The sequence below is a fragment of the Leucopleurus acutus genome, assembly GCF_964270905.1.
Source record: "Leucopleurus acutus genome assembly, chromosome: 20".
In the NCBI taxonomy this organism is placed as follows: domain Eukaryota; kingdom Metazoa; phylum Chordata; class Mammalia; order Artiodactyla; family Delphinidae; genus Leucopleurus; species Leucopleurus acutus.
Window position 1 is genome coordinate 27,437,541 of NC_139162.1, and position 17,599 is coordinate 27,455,139.

The 17,599-nt window shown below is 52.7% G+C and overlaps 1 protein-coding gene across 1 annotated transcript; it reads right to left on the bottom strand.

The window, feature by feature from the left end:
* Nucleotides 1-6,348: 6,348 nt before the first annotated feature.
* On the bottom strand, nucleotides 6,349-16,236 carry ADGRG5 (adhesion G protein-coupled receptor G5; the record flags this gene model as incomplete). Its single annotated transcript, XM_082862398.1, has 11 exons — nucleotides 16,168-16,236; nucleotides 15,874-15,952; nucleotides 15,085-15,241; nucleotides 14,367-14,483; nucleotides 13,543-13,659; nucleotides 12,017-12,169; nucleotides 11,165-11,286; nucleotides 10,636-10,904; nucleotides 9,907-10,024; nucleotides 6,817-7,094; nucleotides 6,349-6,437 (listed from the first exon to the last, which is right to left on the bottom strand). Exons 1-11 carry the CDS (start codon nucleotides 16,229-16,231, stop codon nucleotides 6,349-6,351), a joined length of 1,563 nt encoding a protein of 520 aa, XP_082718524.1. The 5' UTR covers nucleotides 16,232-16,236.
* Between the last annotated feature and the right edge of the window lie 1,363 nt (nucleotides 16,237-17,599).

The following is a 17,599-nucleotide window of genomic DNA, read 5'->3' on the forward strand; positions in this document are numbered from 1 at the left end:
CTTTGACTCGGGCAGGTCTCACAGTAAATGATCGTGCTGTTTTGTATTGCCATAGACTTTAGCACCGAGACAAGCCAAAAACAGACCAGGAAAAATTCATCATGGATCACACTGTTGCCTTGGAATGCACCCTGAAGAGAAAACTGATGAACCACTTTGTTCAGAGAAGTGTTCGACATGGTCCAGTCCTGGTTAGGTTTGGGCACCAACGTATGTGAGAAGTCCAAGGAGGTATGAGCTCCCGCCGCAGTCTTCTCAGCCTCGCCATGACCCGTGAGAGACGTAGAAGTGAGTTTCCATGTCTATGGAGTCTTATTCTTTTTTTTTTTTTTTGGCTGCACTGCGCAACTTGTGGGATCTTGTTTCCCCTACCAGGGATCAAACCAGGGCCTTTGGCAGTGAGAGCTGGGGGTACTCACCACTGGACTGCCAGGGAATTCCCTCCACATCTATGGAGTCTTTAACTACCTCAGGGGACTTCCCTGGCGGTTCAGTGCTTAGGACTCCATGCTTCCACTGCAAGGGGGCACTGGTTCAGTCCCTGGTCGGGGAACTAAGATCCTGCCAGCCACGCGGCACAGCCAAAAATAAAATACATACCTGAGGTTTTATTGATGGGAAACATAATACCCCTCCCACCACCCCCTCTAGTGATTTGTGGTAAAATTGTGGGTCCATGAACCAACCATTAGTCTTGTCTTCTTAATTCTTCCAATCAACATCAAATTCTTTGACCTTCTCTGGCCTTCACAGAAGAATCTTATACACATTAAGACAATGGAACTGGAAATCACATCCCCTGGAATACGAAGTAATCACAGTTTTCTCTCTTGCCTAAAAGGTAAATATATATAAACTCAAGGAAAGGGGAACAGTAGTTACTCCAGATGTCTTTTTGGTGTGTAAACTCTTCCAGTTGGCTTTTAAATGCAATTTTAATTGTTGGACTAAAAATGTCCCATGGGTATTCTGTAACTGTTTAATGCACGAATAAACTTAATTTCAAATTAAAAAAAAAGTTGGAATCACATCACTCTTCTCAGAAACCAACTCCCCTTTGCCTTCCAATAAAATCCAAATTCTGGAGCCTCCGCTACCCTTCCCCCTCCTCCCCTCTCCCTCCCCAGAGGCGTCCTGAACTTTGTGGCTGTCACTCACTCACTCTGTCTGTAGAGCTTAGTAGAGTATACATGCTTAGATATCATTTGCTTGTGCTGGGTTTAAAACTAAAGAGTATCAAACCACGTATAGTCTCTGGGATTTGCGTTTTTCAACTCAGCACCACGTGTCTTAGATTCACCACGTTGTTGCAGCATTTCTGCGATTGCCAGCAGTGCTCTTACGAACACTTTCAGATGTGTGTCTGGATACACCTGCAGGGCTTCCTCTCAGATAGAATCCTGGGAGTGGAATGGCTGGGACATGGGTGTGCCACTGTTATCTTTACAGAGGAATGCCAAACTGTTTTTCCACGAGGCTTGAATCACTTTACAGTCCTGACAGCAATTTTGAGAGTTCCTGCTGATCCACATCCCAGCCAACATTTAACAGTGTCAGATGTCGCACTTTTTACCAGCCAACTGGGTAAAAAATAACGTCTCATTGTGGTCTTCCTTTCCATGTCCCTGATCGCTAGTGAACTTAAGATCCCATCATGTTTTCTGGCCATTTCATCTTTTGTGGAATGCCAGGTCATGGTTTTTGCTCATTTTTCTCTTGTTTATCTTTTCTTACTGATCCATAGGGGATCTTGATACCAGCTCTGTGCTTACATCTTTTCCCAGATACGGCTTACATCTTTTCCCAGATATTTTCAGGTGTCTTTTGGGAAACAGAAATTATTTTTAATTTTTTAAAAATTTTATTGGAGTATAGTTGATTTAAAATGTTGTGTTAGTTTCTGATATATAGGAAAGTGAATCAGTTATACATATACATGTACCCACTATTTTTTAGATTTTTTTTTTCCCATATAGGTCATTACAGAGTATTGAGAAGAGTTTGCTGTGCTATACAGTCGGTCCTTAGTAGTTACCTATTTTATATATAGTAGTGTGCATATGTCAATCCCAATCTCCCAATTTATCCCTCCCCCCCTTTCCCCCTTGGTAACCATATGTTTGTTTTCTACATCTGTGACTCTATCTCACACAGAAATTATCTTTAATGTGGTCAGTTGCATCTTTTCATCATGGTTAACACCTTTTTGGTGTTTTCTTTAAGAGTTGTTTCCCCACCCTGAAGTCAGAAAGATATTAACCTATATTTTCTTCAAACAGTATTAAAGTTGTGCTTGTGCTTACTAACTCCACTGCACTGAGGTCAAAGAATGTGCTCTAACAGCAATTCTTTGAAACTTTTTTGGAGGTGGCTTTCTAATCTAGTATACTATCAAGTTTTGAAAATAGTCCATAAGTGCTTAAGGAGAATCTGATCGCGGAAGACAAAATTCAATTAATGTCCCTTATATCAAGTCTGTTGCTTATGTTGTTCAAATCTTCCATATCTTGGCTAATTTGTTCAGCTTTGCCATCAATAATTAAGAGAAGCATTTGAAATATCCCATGCTGCTGGTGGCTTTGTCTCCCTAGTCTACCAATTTTTAAAAGATTTGTCGAAGTAAATTTGCAGATGATAATTCACTTTGAAATGATACAGACATTCATAAGAGAGAGAAATAACTATTGTCATGGGGGAAGGACAAAGGCTATGGAGGCGAGAGAAGGCCCCATCCTAGATTTTATAGGTCAAGGGCAGCTTCCTGGTCCAGACACATGGAGATCAGGAGAGGCTGCAAAGCTGAGATCATAAGGGTGTGTTGCCATCTTTCTGCAAATGAAAGACCTGACGGACAGTGCTCCAGGCAGCTTGTGCCAAGGCCTGGAGGTGAGAAAGGACCTGTTCAGGGAACTTGAAGTCTTAATAGTTCAGGGTGGCAGAAGCAAGGAGGATGAGGAAGGAATGGTGGGAAGCAGGTGGGAGAAGTGAGCACAGGTCAGAACCCCAGGGTCTTCGAGCTCCCAAGGGGAATTTGACTACAAGGAGGGTTTCAGCAGAGAGGGACATGGTCAGGTTACAGGACGAAAAAATTCCCTCTGGCTTCTGAGTCAAGCTCAGACTGGGAGTGGGGAGGCAGGGAGGCCTGTGAAGAGGCTCTGTGGTGGATGGAGGCTGGTCTGCACCATGGTTGATGGGAGGGGCACCACAAGGCAGAGCCCTTTAGCGTCCTGGTGGCAACCTTGGCTGGCAATGGGAGCCCTGGAGGAGGAGGCTCGAGTTGAGTGCAGGGCTCATTCAGTGGGCAGAGGGGTCCCCAGTCAGCACAGGGTGGATCGATTTGAAGGGTAAAGAGTGGACACCTCGGACTCCAGAGCCAATGCTCCTTTTTAAGAGTGTTGCCAGACTTAGCAAAAGAAATAAAGAAAAGAAAAAAATAAATAGATGGAGATCTACAGGATAAAATTTGTATTTCAGATAAACAGTGAACATTTTTTTGTATCTGTCTCTCAAATTGGGCATCCTGTATTTTATCGGGTAACCCTCATTCAACCCTCCTCCCCCCATACACACATTGTCTTTCTGAAAAAAAAAACAGCAACAAAGCAACATAGAAACTGCTAGTCTGTGGCCTTTCTGGCTTCCACTTGTCATCCTTCACCCCGGGCCTCCTCGGAGACTCTGGCCCTGAGCAGTGAGCCCTAGGGGCCTCCAGCTCCATCTTCCCACTAAGTCTGGAAGCCCCTGACAGATGGGCCCGGTGCCCAGTCTGGGCAAGGCCAGGACCCCACTGGGAGTGAGGGGAGGGCACCGAGGCCCATCAACGGCTCCCTCAGCCCTGCCCCCCACCCGGTTAAGGCGTTTCCGGGAAGTGGTCCCTGCCCAGCGCCTGAACCCCCAACCAGGCTCAGGGCCACAGAGCTGGGGCCGTTTCCTAGAATTACCAGAACCATTCTGTGTCACTGTGGCCACATCCTCCCTTGGGCAGCCCTGGGCTTGGTAGGATCTAAAAGGCCAGGTCTGGGCTGGGCTGGGTCCTAGGCAAGGCCCTGCTTCAGTGGGCTGCGGACCGCTCCCCAGAGCTGCCCAAGAGAGAGGCCGGACGTGCCCATGATCCTTGGCACCTGCATTGGGACGGGGGCCCACCCCAAGGCCTGGGGAGCCTAGTACAAGCTAGGGCTGGCCAAACTAGGGGAGCTCGAATGGGGGCTCACCTCACCCTGAGAGAGGCAGGGGGACACTCTGCTGGAGTAGGAGTGGGAGAGAGACCTCCTCTGTGGGAAAACTGGAGAGATTTCATGGGAGGCATGATAACTGAGCCCCTGAGAATTTAGATAGATCAGAGGATTTGGGAACCGAGGGGTAGGGGGACAGGTGGCAATGGCCTGGAGCCTGTACCGTGTGAGAAATGTCCCTAAAATAACAAAAGGCCAGCAAGGCTGGACCAAAGGCAGCTCTGGGGAAAGTGGGAGAGGAGGTAGCGCAGCAGGACAGCAGGATATGCTGAGCGAGGAGCTGGGCCTGTGAGGCCGAGCAGACTGGACCTTAGGGGGTCGGCCTCTGAGACTCAGTTGACACTGTAATAATAATAACAAAATACGAATGATAACGATAACCCTTTACTGAGCACTTACCCTCTGCTATGCCTCTTTATATGGGTTATTTTATTTACCCTTCAAAATAGGTACTACTATTGCCCCATTTTACAGATGGGAAAACTCAGGCACAGAGAGGTGGAGTGGCTTGTCCACAGTCACACAGCTGACAAGTGACAGAGCGGGCACTTGAGCCCAGGCAGTATGCGGAGCCTGCGCCACTCACCAATTAGTGAAGGGCTATTCATATCAAGAAATGAACAGAGGGCAGAGGCTCCCCCTGGGAGAAAAGGGATCCGGCTCCAACTCCCTCCCAGTGACGTTCAAAGTCATCGCAATCTATCTGATGGCCCGGAGCGGGGCCCTGAGAGCCTATCCCAGCCCAGCACTCTAGTGCCACGTATGCCCAGAGCATGAGACCCCAAGAGCCAGAGCGGGTGGCTGCGTTGGGAAAGAGAGAAATGGCTGTGTAGGCAGTGCTAGCATTCCTCCTGCTGGTCGCCCAGCAGGTGCAGTCCTGGAGGCAGAGCCTCTCCATCTGGTGTGTCATATCCACAGACAGGCGACCACAGCATCACCAGACATGGTTTTGGACCCAGTGGCTTCTGACATTGGCCAACAGGGCCCCCTGGTGTGAAGCCTGGGAAAGGCGCTCGCTTCATGAGTGGTCTCCCACTTGGCCTGACAGGACAGGGCAAGGGCAATGGTGATTTTCTACGACTGCGACAGCTAACAAAACAAACAGGAAGGAAACTGAAATGGGAAGCCTGACAAAAGACTTGTATAATTTATACCAATTTATAAATACTTTAGGTGCCCACCCACTCCAAGAGAACAGACAAACAAGCTTGGGATTTAGAACCCACACCCTCACGCCTACCAGGTGAAATTCAATCCTGCCCAGTCATCAAATAGCCGGATCACTGGAGCTCAGATGGAGGGGAAAGAGGTGCTCCCCTCCCACCTCCAGGAAGCCCTGTGGCCCCAGCTGCTGGTCTTAATGGCCTATGGGGGTCTGGGGAACGCTGGAAGAGGAGCCTCTGGAAAGGACTGGACTTCCTGATCTTTGGGAAGGGTGGACTTGGAGTTAGAGTCATCATAATTTGGGGGTTAAAGGAAAAGAGGCCTCAGTTACAGGCTGGTGAGGTCTCACACACTGGGTGGGTCTCTAAGCGCTGGGCTGGGGACCCCCGGCCAAGGCTGACCCTCTCCCGGAGGAAGGAAGCAGGGCCCAGCAGGTGTTTCAAGGGCAGGCCCAGGCCGGGGTGGGGATCCCCACCCCACTATGACCTCGTCCTCCCTGGTGCCATTGAATCTGCATAAAGCTCTGGGATTAGGCAGGACCACAGCCATCTGCCACCATGTCACAGATGTGGAAACCAAGGGTCAGTGAGAAATGACAGGCCCGAGGTCAGACAGTGAAACTCAGAGAAAGGCATTGAAACGTGGCCTCCTGACTCCCAGGCCAGTGCTCTGGCCATAGGCCTGGCCAGCTGGGCCCAGGCACCAGGGGCAAGTTTGCTGCCCCCAGGTGGGGCTGGACCTGCCCCAGAGCAGAATGCCTGGGGACGGAGAGCAACACGCTGCCCTCTGGGCCTGGAGAAGGCATGGAGGTGGAAAAGGCCCCCTGGAGGCGACAGTGGCCTCTGGTGTCCAGCAGCTGGCCTGCCATCTTCTCGACTGGAAGCCAGGGCCTCCGGCTGCAGGCAGCCAGAGAAGCTGGGGGCTCCAGGCCAGGAGGTCCAGACAGTCCAGACTACTGCACCATCTGGGAGGAGCTGAATGCCTCCATCTTTGCCTCTGAGTGGCGCCTCTGGGAGCAGAACCACAGGAAGAGGAAGAAACCTGCACGGAAAAGACTGGTTAGTGGAAGCGTCTCAGGAACAGCGTGGGGCCTCCTCCAAGATCCAGGCACCTCCTTGACTGGGGTAAGTGGGGCCTCCCTGAGGCCCAGCAGTAATTCTCAGAAGCCCTTCCTGTTGGAGGCCAGAAGGGACCGGGCGTAGGAGCTGGAGGACCAGCCACCGCTAGCCCATAGGCTGCCTTTGTGCAAATTACAAGGTGGCGCCCCTTCCTATGGGCGGGCGTAGCCCCAAACCAGCTTGTCAGGGCCCAGATTTCAGCCCCTGACTCACCCCCTCAACCTGGAGCCCTTCAGGAGTAAACACGTAGCAGCTGTACACTACCCCCCTGGGGTTTCCTCCACGTCAACCACAGGCCCTACCGTAGAGCGAATTGAAGGTGGTGAAGAGGAAGAGCTGGGGCAGCAGGAAGACACCAAAGGAGAAGAAGGCCAAGATCCAGGTGGTGCCCAGCAGCACGGTGAGGCCCAGCACGGTGACGGTATCCCAGCAGGCCCGGGGGCCCAGCGCCTTCTCCTGCGCCCGCAGTCTGTGCAGGACCCGTAGCGCCCAGGCCAGCACCACCAGGTTGAAAAGGGATGTGAGGCCACCAGAGCCCATGACCAGGACACCGTGCACCCAGGCGTCCCGCACCCAGCATCTGCAGGGGAGGGGCGAAGCGCTGGGGTTGGTGTGGCTCCCAAGACGTGGCAGGGAAGCCACGGTCTCCTGGGCCCCTGGACTGCCTCTTGAACCCGGTCCGGTCTTCCGGCTCAGACCCGTCATTTCTTGCCTGACTGCACACGTGGTGAAGTCCTGGGCTCAGCTTTCCAGCCAGGCCACCAGGTAGGACCCACCTGCCACCTCAGCCCCATGCCTGAAGCCTCTGCATGCCTCCTTTACCCTCTCTTACCCACCTGAAAACTCTCTCTCCTCCCTTGAACATCTAACCCTTCCCCCTTCCACGCCCAGCCCAACTGTCAACTTATAAGGTATTGATTACATCATTGGTCCATGGTCCTCTTTGCTGGAAACTTCTCCTTCCACCCACCACACGATTATCAACATCTCATCCCCATCTTCGTGCAGCGGTGCCAGGAGCCCCTCCCCACCTGGACTGGGCCACCGGCCCTTCCCTGAGCTGCTGCAACTCACAGCTTGGTGGAGGGGCGCTCTCCATGTGTGGACTGAGGAGCCGGGGGAGCAGCAGGAAAACTCCACCGAGGGCAGAGGGAAGGTCAGAGAGATCCCTGACAGTGGCCCCAGCCCTGGTCCTAGACCCTCCGTGAGGTCTTCATGGCCTCTGCTTCCCCCAAACACCTTCAAGGCAGGTGCTGCCTTTTACCCCATCAGGTCACGTGATTTCCGTGAATCAGCCATGCAATCCTCATGGTGACCCTATGAGGCTTAGAAACGCACACCTGCCTAAGGTGGGACTTGAAGCCCCGCGGTCTAAGCACAGAGCCTGAGCCCCTAACTGTCACGATCACCTGCTCGGGCTCCTTTCACTGCAGTCACAGAGTCCTTGAACATGATTTTGGGGGTTCACCCAAGTGGATGAGTGTGGTGGTGGACCATTCCTTCTCACTGCCAGATGATCTGTCTGACAGGGGTGGCTCTATCGCATGTACTAGTCTGGTGTCCTGTCAGTGGGCACTGGAGTTATTTTCAAGGTTTTTAAAAATCGCTGTTAAAGAAGATGTGCTATATACATACACACACACATAAACACAATGGAATATTATTCAGTCATAAAAAGAAGGAAATCTTGCCATTTGCAACAGCATGGATGGACCTTGAGATCATTATGCTAAGCGAAATAAGTCAAAGAAAGACAAATACTGTATTATCTCACTTACTTGTGGAATCTAAAACAAACAAACAAAAAAACAAGTTCATAGATACAGAAAAGAGATTGGTGGTTGCCAGAGGCCAGGGAGGGGGGGACAGGGTGCAAAACGGGTGAAGGGGGTCAAAAGTTGCAAACTTCCCGTTGTAAAATAAATAGTCCTGGGGATGTCATGTACAGCATGGTGACTACAGTTAACAATACTGTATTGCATAATTGAAAGTTGCGAAGAGAATAGATCTTAAAAGTTCTCATCACAAGAAAAATCAATTCTGTATGTCTGGTGACAGATGTTAACTAGACTTATTGTCGCGGTCATTTGGCAATATATACAACCAAATCGTTATGTTGCACACCTGAGATTAATGAAGTGTTATATGTCAATTATACTTCAATTTAAAAAATAAAACAAAAAATGTAAAAGAATTTTTAAAAAAGACATATATATGTAGTAAGGGTTTTTTAAATGCAGGAGAATAAAAGTCACAAAGTCCAGGGTGAGAGGGGAGAGGGAGAGGTGAGGAAGACCGGGAAGGAGATGGGTCTTTGGGCAGGAGCTCGCTAACATCCCTGCATTAACGTGCTTCCTGTTCTGTGGAAGCATCACTGCAGTTCTTTTGCCATGTCACGTGTTATACAATAAAAACACACGTTTAAAGAGTCCTAAGTCACACTTGCTCTGAGAAAACACCCCCACCCTCACAGAGAGGAATTAACCCCATCTCAGCCTCACTCCGTGCCCAGAGCCCTCACTTCCCAGAGACTGGGATGGGCAGTGGTTGGGGGCCGGGCTCTAGAGCCAAGTCCCAGCTCTGCCCTCAACTGGCTGGGTCTCCTTGGCCAGGGTTCTTCAGCCGCCTGTGCCTCAGTTTCCCCAACTGTAAACAAGGGCTGACAATGGGGCCTGCTCCTTGCTGTGAGGATTCAGAGCCAGCCCTCAGCCGTCCTGAGCTGGTGTCAGCCAGGAGAGGGAAAAAGGCCAGACGGCCAACTGCTGGTGATGGGTCTGCAGGGGGTTGTTAAGCTACTCCCTCTATGTTGACTGTTAGAAACATTTCATCGAAAGAAAGAGGTTAATGTCCGAGGGCACGGGAAGGGGCGACAGAGTCTGTCCCCCAAACCGCCTTGCGCCCCCTCCCCACATACACTCTGAGCACGGTGACTGTGGTGTCCCAATCCCCACAACACTCTCTCCTCTGACTAGGAGGGTTGGAGGGCTGGCAGTGCCATGCCAGGCACAGGTCAGGGGGGGCCACAGCCAAGCGCCTGAGCGAAGCACGGAGGTGAGGAGAGAGAAGAGCCAGGCACAGGCTGAGCTCCACCGCAGGGCCTGAGAGCCAGAGGGGTGCTGGCCGCCAGCGGCCGGGAGGGGCAAAGGCCCCCCTGCCCCGGCCTGGTCTTGGAGGCCCATGTGCTTCCTAGAACTAGCATAGAGAGTGAACCCGTCCTGCCCGAGACCTTAGGGATCCAGCAGAAGGGGCGTGGCAAAGACCCCTGGAAACCACGCCCCGTGTAAGCAGTAGTCCCCTCCCTGCCCTGCAGTCAGTGTCCCGCCTACAAGGCACCCCGTCTAGAGCCCCAGGACTAGAGCCAGGGAGCCTGCCGCAGCCCTCAGCGCACTCACATGGACGTGCTCTGGGAGCCCGTGCTGTTCCCCTGGCTGTCGGAGAGCGGGATCCTGTAGGGTCCGTAAACTGAGCTCTTGACGGCAAGAAGGAGCAGTACCAGGAAGGCCGGGACCCCTGAGGGGTGGGACAGAGGCTCAGTATCTGTCAGGAGACCCCAGAGATGGGCTGGTCATGGGTTCCTGGGGCTGCTAAAACAGGATTCCACTGGGCAAGCAGAGGGTGGGGGGAGGGGAGGGAAAGAGCTCGCTCTGAGTCCCCAGCCGCTGTCACGTGGTCCAGCCTCAGCGCAATTAGCCTGGTGGTCTTAGAGAAGGCTGATATGAATGAGGGCTGTAGGGTGGAACAGTAGCGGCAGTAGTAGTGGTCACACTGGGAGGTGATGGCTGGAAGGTAATGGGAGAGAGGGTTTGGGAACCGGTGAGGAAAGAGATAATGAAGACAGGGGCTAGGATGGTGATAGAGACGCCGATGATGGTGGTACCAGAGATGGTGGTGAACACAAGGCTGAGGATAGTGGAGGTGACGGTGGTGTTGGAAGTGGTGGTGATCTAGATGCTTTGGAGGTGGAAGTGGTGATAAGAATAGTCATGTAGGAAGCGGCGGTGGGTGCTGGCAGGGATGGTGACCAGTGGTCATGGCAGTGGAGGAGAAAGAGGACAGGAGGGGTCAGACGCCCAGTCTGGCTGGAAGCCTCAGGAAGCAAGCGAGAGGGAGACGGTGCTTACCCCAGCCCAGGGCACAGAGCTTGAGCACGTATCGGCGGATGTAGATGTTGTAGACACGCCCAAGTAGGAGGTAGAGGTTGAAGCCTTCAATGGCCATCCAGGTGAAGCAGCTGAGCAGCGCGTAGTGCAGGGTGGCAGCGAGTGCCACGCATGCTGACTCAGGCACGGGGGGCACGGCCGGCACTGGGCTCAGCAGGAAGGCGACATTGAGGAGTAGCACCGAGGCGTGCAGGTTCACGTGGATGCACGTAATGGAATCACTCGGCTTCCTGCGGGTGGGGGCGTGGCCCTCCGTGACCGGACGTCACCAGGCAGCGCCACCCCCTGGGCTCATAGACACGTAATGACCGGGACACAGGTCGAGAGAGGCAGGGACCCAACAACAGCCACACGCAAGGAGGCTGGTCTCCTGCTTCCCAGCCTCTGCACTCTGGAAAAGCCCACCTGACTCTGGGGGCCCAAGTAGGAAAGAAGGAGGGGTGCTGAGCAGCAGTGGGTGGGCGGGCCCAGCACGAGGGCAGGGGAATACCTGGCAAGGAGGTGCAGCAGGACAGTGAGCAGCGAGGCCACGATGGAGATGCTGCAGCCCACCAGGGAGATGTATGTGAGGGGCGCCAGCAGCTCTGCAGGGACTGGGGCCTGGGAGAGTTGCTGTGGGAGGGAAGGGGGGCCAGAAGCATGGAAATGCCCTCCACTGCCTAAATCAAAGACACCTGCCAAGACCTCAGCTTCAAGCCCCCCTACCCTACAATCCTAGCCGTGGTCCTGACTTGAAAACAGCCACAGCAGACACAGTGGCTTTTCTGCCTCCAAACTCCCATCTCCCCTTCCTCCCCTCCCTCACTCCCGCACGTGGGTGGACCCTCCACTTCTCCTACTATGTGTAGTCAGGTGCACCAGGCCTGGCCTATCAGAGCCTTCCCTCCTCCTGCCCACAGTGATTGGTTAAGGGATGGGCATCGGACACACTCTAGGCCTGTGGGACTCAATCCTATGGCTTTGGCTGGCAGAATTCGGTGAGAGAGCTCTCGTTCTACTGACCTGAACCTAGTAGGACATAAAACAGGAAATGCCAGCAGCCATATTATAAGCCCATGGGGAGATCCTGTCTGAGAACTAAGCTAACACAAAGCAAGAACGATTGAGAGACTGAGATAGAGTCCTATCTTGGTGACATTGAGCCCCTAGATCCAGACATGCCTGAAGCCTAACCCAGCCTTTTCGGGAACATGAACCCATAAGGTGTTTTGGTTTTTTTTTTTTCCTTAAGCCCATTTGAGTTGGATTTTCTGCCCCCTGCACCAGCTTTTGCCTTTCTCCTCTGTCCTGGATAGGGGGCCCTCTGCAGCTCTAGCCTCACCCAGGCTAGATGCACACATACCATGAGAACAGCAAAGTAGGTGAGGTGGTTGCAGCGGCAGAGCACCTGGGAAGGTGAGGGCTGCTCTGTGCGACAGCCCTCAGTGCTCCAGGCCCCCCAGTGGTGCTTGCTGGCTCCCTCCTTCCAGAAGACACAGGTCACCGTGTAGCCTTCCTAAGGGGAGATGCTGGAATTGGGTGCATCCAGGGGGTGGAGGGGAGGGCCATGGATCAGGGAGGGTCTGGAAACTGTGGGGGCCGAAGGTGACTCAGCTGCACCCTTGTCAACATTTTACCAGGCACGGGCTGGGCTTTGGCATCAGACAGGCCAGATTCCAGCCCCACCTCCCCAACGGACTCTGAGAGTGACCTGGGAAAGTCACAGAGGTTCTCTGAGCCTCAGTTTATTCATCTGCAAAATGCGATCATTTATACTCAAGTCACAAGGAGGGTGGAATAATCAAAGGCAATGAGAAATCTTGAGTGCCCAGCTCTGGCCAATACAGTAGGTGCTCTATAATCAATGTCCGCTCTCCCCTCCTCCCCATGGGGAACAATGACAGTCCAGACCCATCCCAGTGGGGGAGAGAGAGAGTCATCTACAGACAGCCCTGACGCCAAGCCCTGTGGGTGGAAAGGTGAGGGAAATGAAACAGGCACTCCATGGAAGACCGTGGAGGAAAAGGCAGAGGAGTCCTGAGAAGGGAAGGGACAACTGGGGCACTGAGGCCTTAGAGGACACATCAGATTTCAACAGAAGTGGAGCAAGGATGTAACAGGGGCAAAAGCCCAGAAGAGTGAAAGGAAAGGACAGTGGAGAAATTGGGAGTGCAGAGCGGTCCTGATGAGGCTGACAGAAGATATGGCCAGACTCTGGGGCTTTTCGGGAATGCCATCAGGGCTTGTGCCCACCCAGCAGCCCTTCTTCCTTCTTTCGGCATCAATATCTGTAGTTTCCTTGAGGACCCATCCCTCTCCCAATGACAGGTCAAATGAATCCAGCCCAGTCCCTGGGCCATGTGACCCAGGTCTGGCCAATCTACATGTTCCATCCCCCTGGGCACAGTGATGGGTCAGGGATGGATGACACATGACCCAGCTGGACCTTTAGAATCCGTTATGGGATCCTGGTTTGCACTGGCAAGAAAGAGCCTGCTGAGAAGAGGGGAAGGAGGTCCAGCACTTCAGCTGCCATCTTGCCACAGAGTGGAAAGCCAAGGCAGGAAACCATTGTTGAGAGATGGAGACTGAGCCATTATGGCATCATATCTGTGCCTGAAGCTAGAACAGCCCTGGACATTTCATGTACATGAGCCAATAAGCTGGCTTGAGTTGGTTTTCTATCATGTGCAATTCAAAGACTCCTGATGAATGCAGTGTGTCAAAGCCTCTCTCTCATTTCTTTGGCAGGAATTTTCAAAGTATGATAGATTTAAAGCAGCTTGTTTCTAAGATAGTTCCACAAGTCTGGGTTTGATCAAACCAGTGTTCGACAGGACAGCCACAAGGGGTAGGGGTGGGTGGATGTGGGGGTGGCCCCAACAATACCAGGCTTTGGTTGTGCCAGAAGCTGATGTTCACCGGCTCACGGAGGTTGCTCACTTGTCCATGGCTCAGCTGGGCCCCCAGAACATAGTTATTGAGCACAGATGAACTGATGTCTTTCTGGAAGGGCAACAGAAGAAGCACTGACTGGAGGGGACATGAGGAGACCCTGGATGAGGTCCAAGAGCCCCCATTCTCCAGCCCCTCCTCCCTGGATGAGAACAAGCAGCATGGCTTTCACTTGTACAGCTGCGCCAGCCTCACAGCCTTTGCGTATGCTGCCCCCTCCACCTGGAACCCTGTCTTCTCACTACCACCACCATCACCTCCCATTTGTTAAATGAATTCCAGCCTCATACCGTCCATGTCACCCTACCCTAACTCAGTTTCGAAGCCAAGGTTAAAAGGCACCTCCTCCAGAAGCCCTCCAGGACTGCTCATTGGGAACCATCCTGACCCCACCCTGACTCATCCATCCCTTTGAATCTCTATGGTAATAATCAACCTCAAGCTAAAATTAAGTCTCTAAGGTCCTGGTCTAACTGTTGAGATAGAGAGCTTTCTGAGGACAAAGATCTTGTGACCTACTTGTCTATCTCCCATCTAGGGAGAGGCACACAAACAGTAGATTTCTTAGGTCTCGTTTGCACATTATAATCATGCCTCCCTTCCATTTTGCTAAAACAGAGGCCCAGAGAGGGGCACTGATTGAAGTTGCACAGTAGGCTGGTCCCTGCCCAGAGGCCAGGAGGTGGCATGCACGCCTGCAGTGACCCCCCAAGAAGGAGCCCACATCCACCCTGCTTGGCCTACTAGCAGGCCCTGACCTGAAAAAAGCGGGCGTTGGAGAAGTAGACGCAGATGAGAGTCAGCTCCCTGGAGCGCACCCTGCAGGCATCATGAGTCAGCTCAGCTGGGAACTGCATGGCGAGTGGGACCTGGGCCTGTGGAAAGCCAGAGATAGGCTGCACCTGGTGTCCGAAGTCTCCAGACCCACCACAACACCTTCACTACTCCCCACTCCCCAGGAAGCCCTCCCAGCCTTGGCCCGAGCCTCTCCTACCTTGGAGCCTCCGCCCACAGAACCCTCTCCTGCCAGGCTGCACCTCCACCCAAACTTCCCCCGATCTCAGGCCTTCCCTTCAGGCTGTTCTGGTCTTGAATTTGGGTTATTTATTCCACTCAGCTGGGGCCCTGAAGATGGAGGGGATGGATCCCCCAGCACCCAGGTATTCAGCAGGAATCATACCAGGGCCCTCAAAGGTGTTCCGTTCCCCTGGCCTCTCCCACGACTGCCTCACCCCAGGAACCTGCAAAAGCAGGAAGAGGACACTGCCCCTGAGGGGCCACAAGCACCCCCTTTCCATCATTCACATGAAGAACGTCAGCCCCATTTTACAGAGGCGGCAACTCACAGCTATTAAGGCAGAGCCCTGATTGGTGGGAAGGTGGGCGATGGACCCTGGGGAAAGTCCAGACCTTAAACCCCTGGAGAATTTCTGGGGTAGAGGAACTGGCCACCCCCAATCCCTGGTCACCTCTGACCTGGGGGACCTGCTGCAGAGCAGCACTTCTCAGTGAGAGGCCAGTGAAGTTGCAGCCCAGCTTGAAGGCTAGTGTCTGGATGGTATGCGTCCGCAAAGTGAGGTTATGGCCCCCAAAGCTGGCATTGAGTAGCCTTGACTCTAGGCCATGGATGAGCCTGAAAGTGAGAGAGATGGCCAGAGCCCGGGGTAAGGATGGAGGTGAGTGGCACTCTCCACAGCCTCCCCCATCCCACACCCCTGTCACTCCCACCTCTAGACCCCTGCATACAGTGTTCCTGGCACACTCTCACCTCCCCACCCCACCCATCTCCTTCCATTAACTCTTGTTTGGGTTCCAGTTTGTTGACACCTCCTCCAGGAAGCCTTCCCTGGCAGCTCCCCACTGACTGAAGTGCTCCACAGCCCTATGATTCCCTGGTCAGTCATCAGCATTGGCCTCTCACCCTGAGCTACTAGGCTTTTGGGTCACAGACCCTGGAGAGCCCAGCCCAAGTCTTGGAGCCCCTTCCCAGAAAAATGCATGGAGACCCATGATTCTGCACCTGGTTTCATGGCATCCATGGTTAAGGGCCCCCAACCAGACAGTAAACTCAATGAGAACAGGGATGTGTCTATCCCACGTCTCCAGAGCTTGGTGCCGGGCACACATTAGCTACTCAATAAATGAGTGTTGAATAAATGAATTAACAGTCTACACTGGACCAACCCTGGGCCATGGATTCAAGGTGCAAGCTGGGGGTGGAGGCACAGCTGACTCTGGGAGGGAGAGGAGGGACACCCAACTCACTCAGCAAAAGAAGTGAGGCTCCGGCTCCTGGCTGCCGTCTCCATTCTCTTCATCCAGCGCAGGATTTCTTGGGATGCCTCTGTGAGGAGAGAGTCAGACATCCGCCTCAGTCTCTGTCTGCAGCTGCCCCGCCTCCCGCCCCATGGCCTCTGGGCCTTCCGCCCCAGCCTCCTGCTGCCCCAGGAGGCCTAAGTGCCCCTTTTCAATCTCCCTTGGTTTGAGGCCTCCCCGCTTCACATCACAGCCAGGGGTCCAGGCTAGGATGGCTCTTGCAGCTCAGCGGAGCCCTCTTACCCTCTGTTCTGCTCTGAGACATCAAGAGGCACAGGCAGAGGAAAAGGGCCCCGCAGCGATCCATGTCCTGTACCGAGTCTCCTCCAAGAACTGGCTCCCGCCCTGGAAAAGGTGCATGTCTTTGTCACCTCGGTGAAAGAGCCGCCTCTAACGCTAGGCATCTGGCATACCCCAAGAATAGGACGTGCAGCATCTTATTTGATCCTCACTACTCCTGCATCTCACAGATGAGGAAACCGTGGCTCAGCGAGCAAGGCGTCTTGCTTTGCGTGAGGCTGCCTGAAGCCATGTCTCTGTTACTCCAGAATCCTTGACCATTTGCAGCTCTGCCTGAGACACATCCTCCTCCCAAAACCTGGTATCTCTGGGGGCCTCCCCGGGGCTCTGATCTTACCCAGGGGAACATTGGGAGTTGCTTGTCATTAATCCTGTCCAGCCCTGTCGTTCACCCACCATGTGACTTCGGGCAAGAATCTGTCCCTCTCTGATTAAACTACCAGCAGCAGCAGCTGGGGGAATCCGAAAGTTGGAGCAGAGAAAAAGACGAGAACTAAGAGTTTCAGGAGAAGGCTGGTTTTGATGACAATCGTGGGAGGTCAGAGGCCACCAAGAATCACAGCAGCTGGATGACATCCGGAAAACCACTGCCTTTGTCCACAAAGAATTCCCCCAAAGCCCATTTTAAAGTATAATGGGATTTGAACATATTGTTAAGTATTGTATTCAACACTTGCTTTGCAACCTTCTCTTCATTTTCACTTATTTTTGTGATTGCCAGGATCTATGGCAGCTGTTAGTTATGAATTAAGATGTCAGGTTCAAATTTGTGAAAATAAATCCAATGTTTTGGTTTTAAAAAAAAAAAAAGAATCTGTCCCTCTCTGCCCTCATTTCCCTCGGTTTTAAAATTAACTAATAGGGACTTCCCTGGTGGCACAGTGGTTAAGAATCCGCCCGCCGATGCAGGGGACATGGGTTTGATCCCTGGTCCAGGAAGATCCCACATACCGCAGAGCAACTAGGCCTGTGCGCCACAGCTACTGAGCCTGTGCTCTAGAGCCCAGGAGCCACAACTACTGAGCCTGCATGTCACAACTATTGAGCCCAGGTGCCACAACTACTGAAGCTCGCGCAACTAGAGCCCGTGCTCCACAACGAGAAGCCACTGCAATGAGAAGCCCACGCACCGCAAGGAAGAGTAGCTCCCGCTCACCGCAACTAGAGAAAGCCCGTGTGCAGCAATGAAGACCCAATGCAGCCAAACATAAATAAATAAATTTATTTTTTTAACGTTAAAATGAACTAATAAACTTCTGCTTAAACATAGCAAATTTATGCCTACCCCCGAAACTCCACTAAAATGAGAGTGAATGAATAAAACAGACACAAAGCCACAAAAGACAGAACAATGGGAAAGAAGACAACAGCAGAT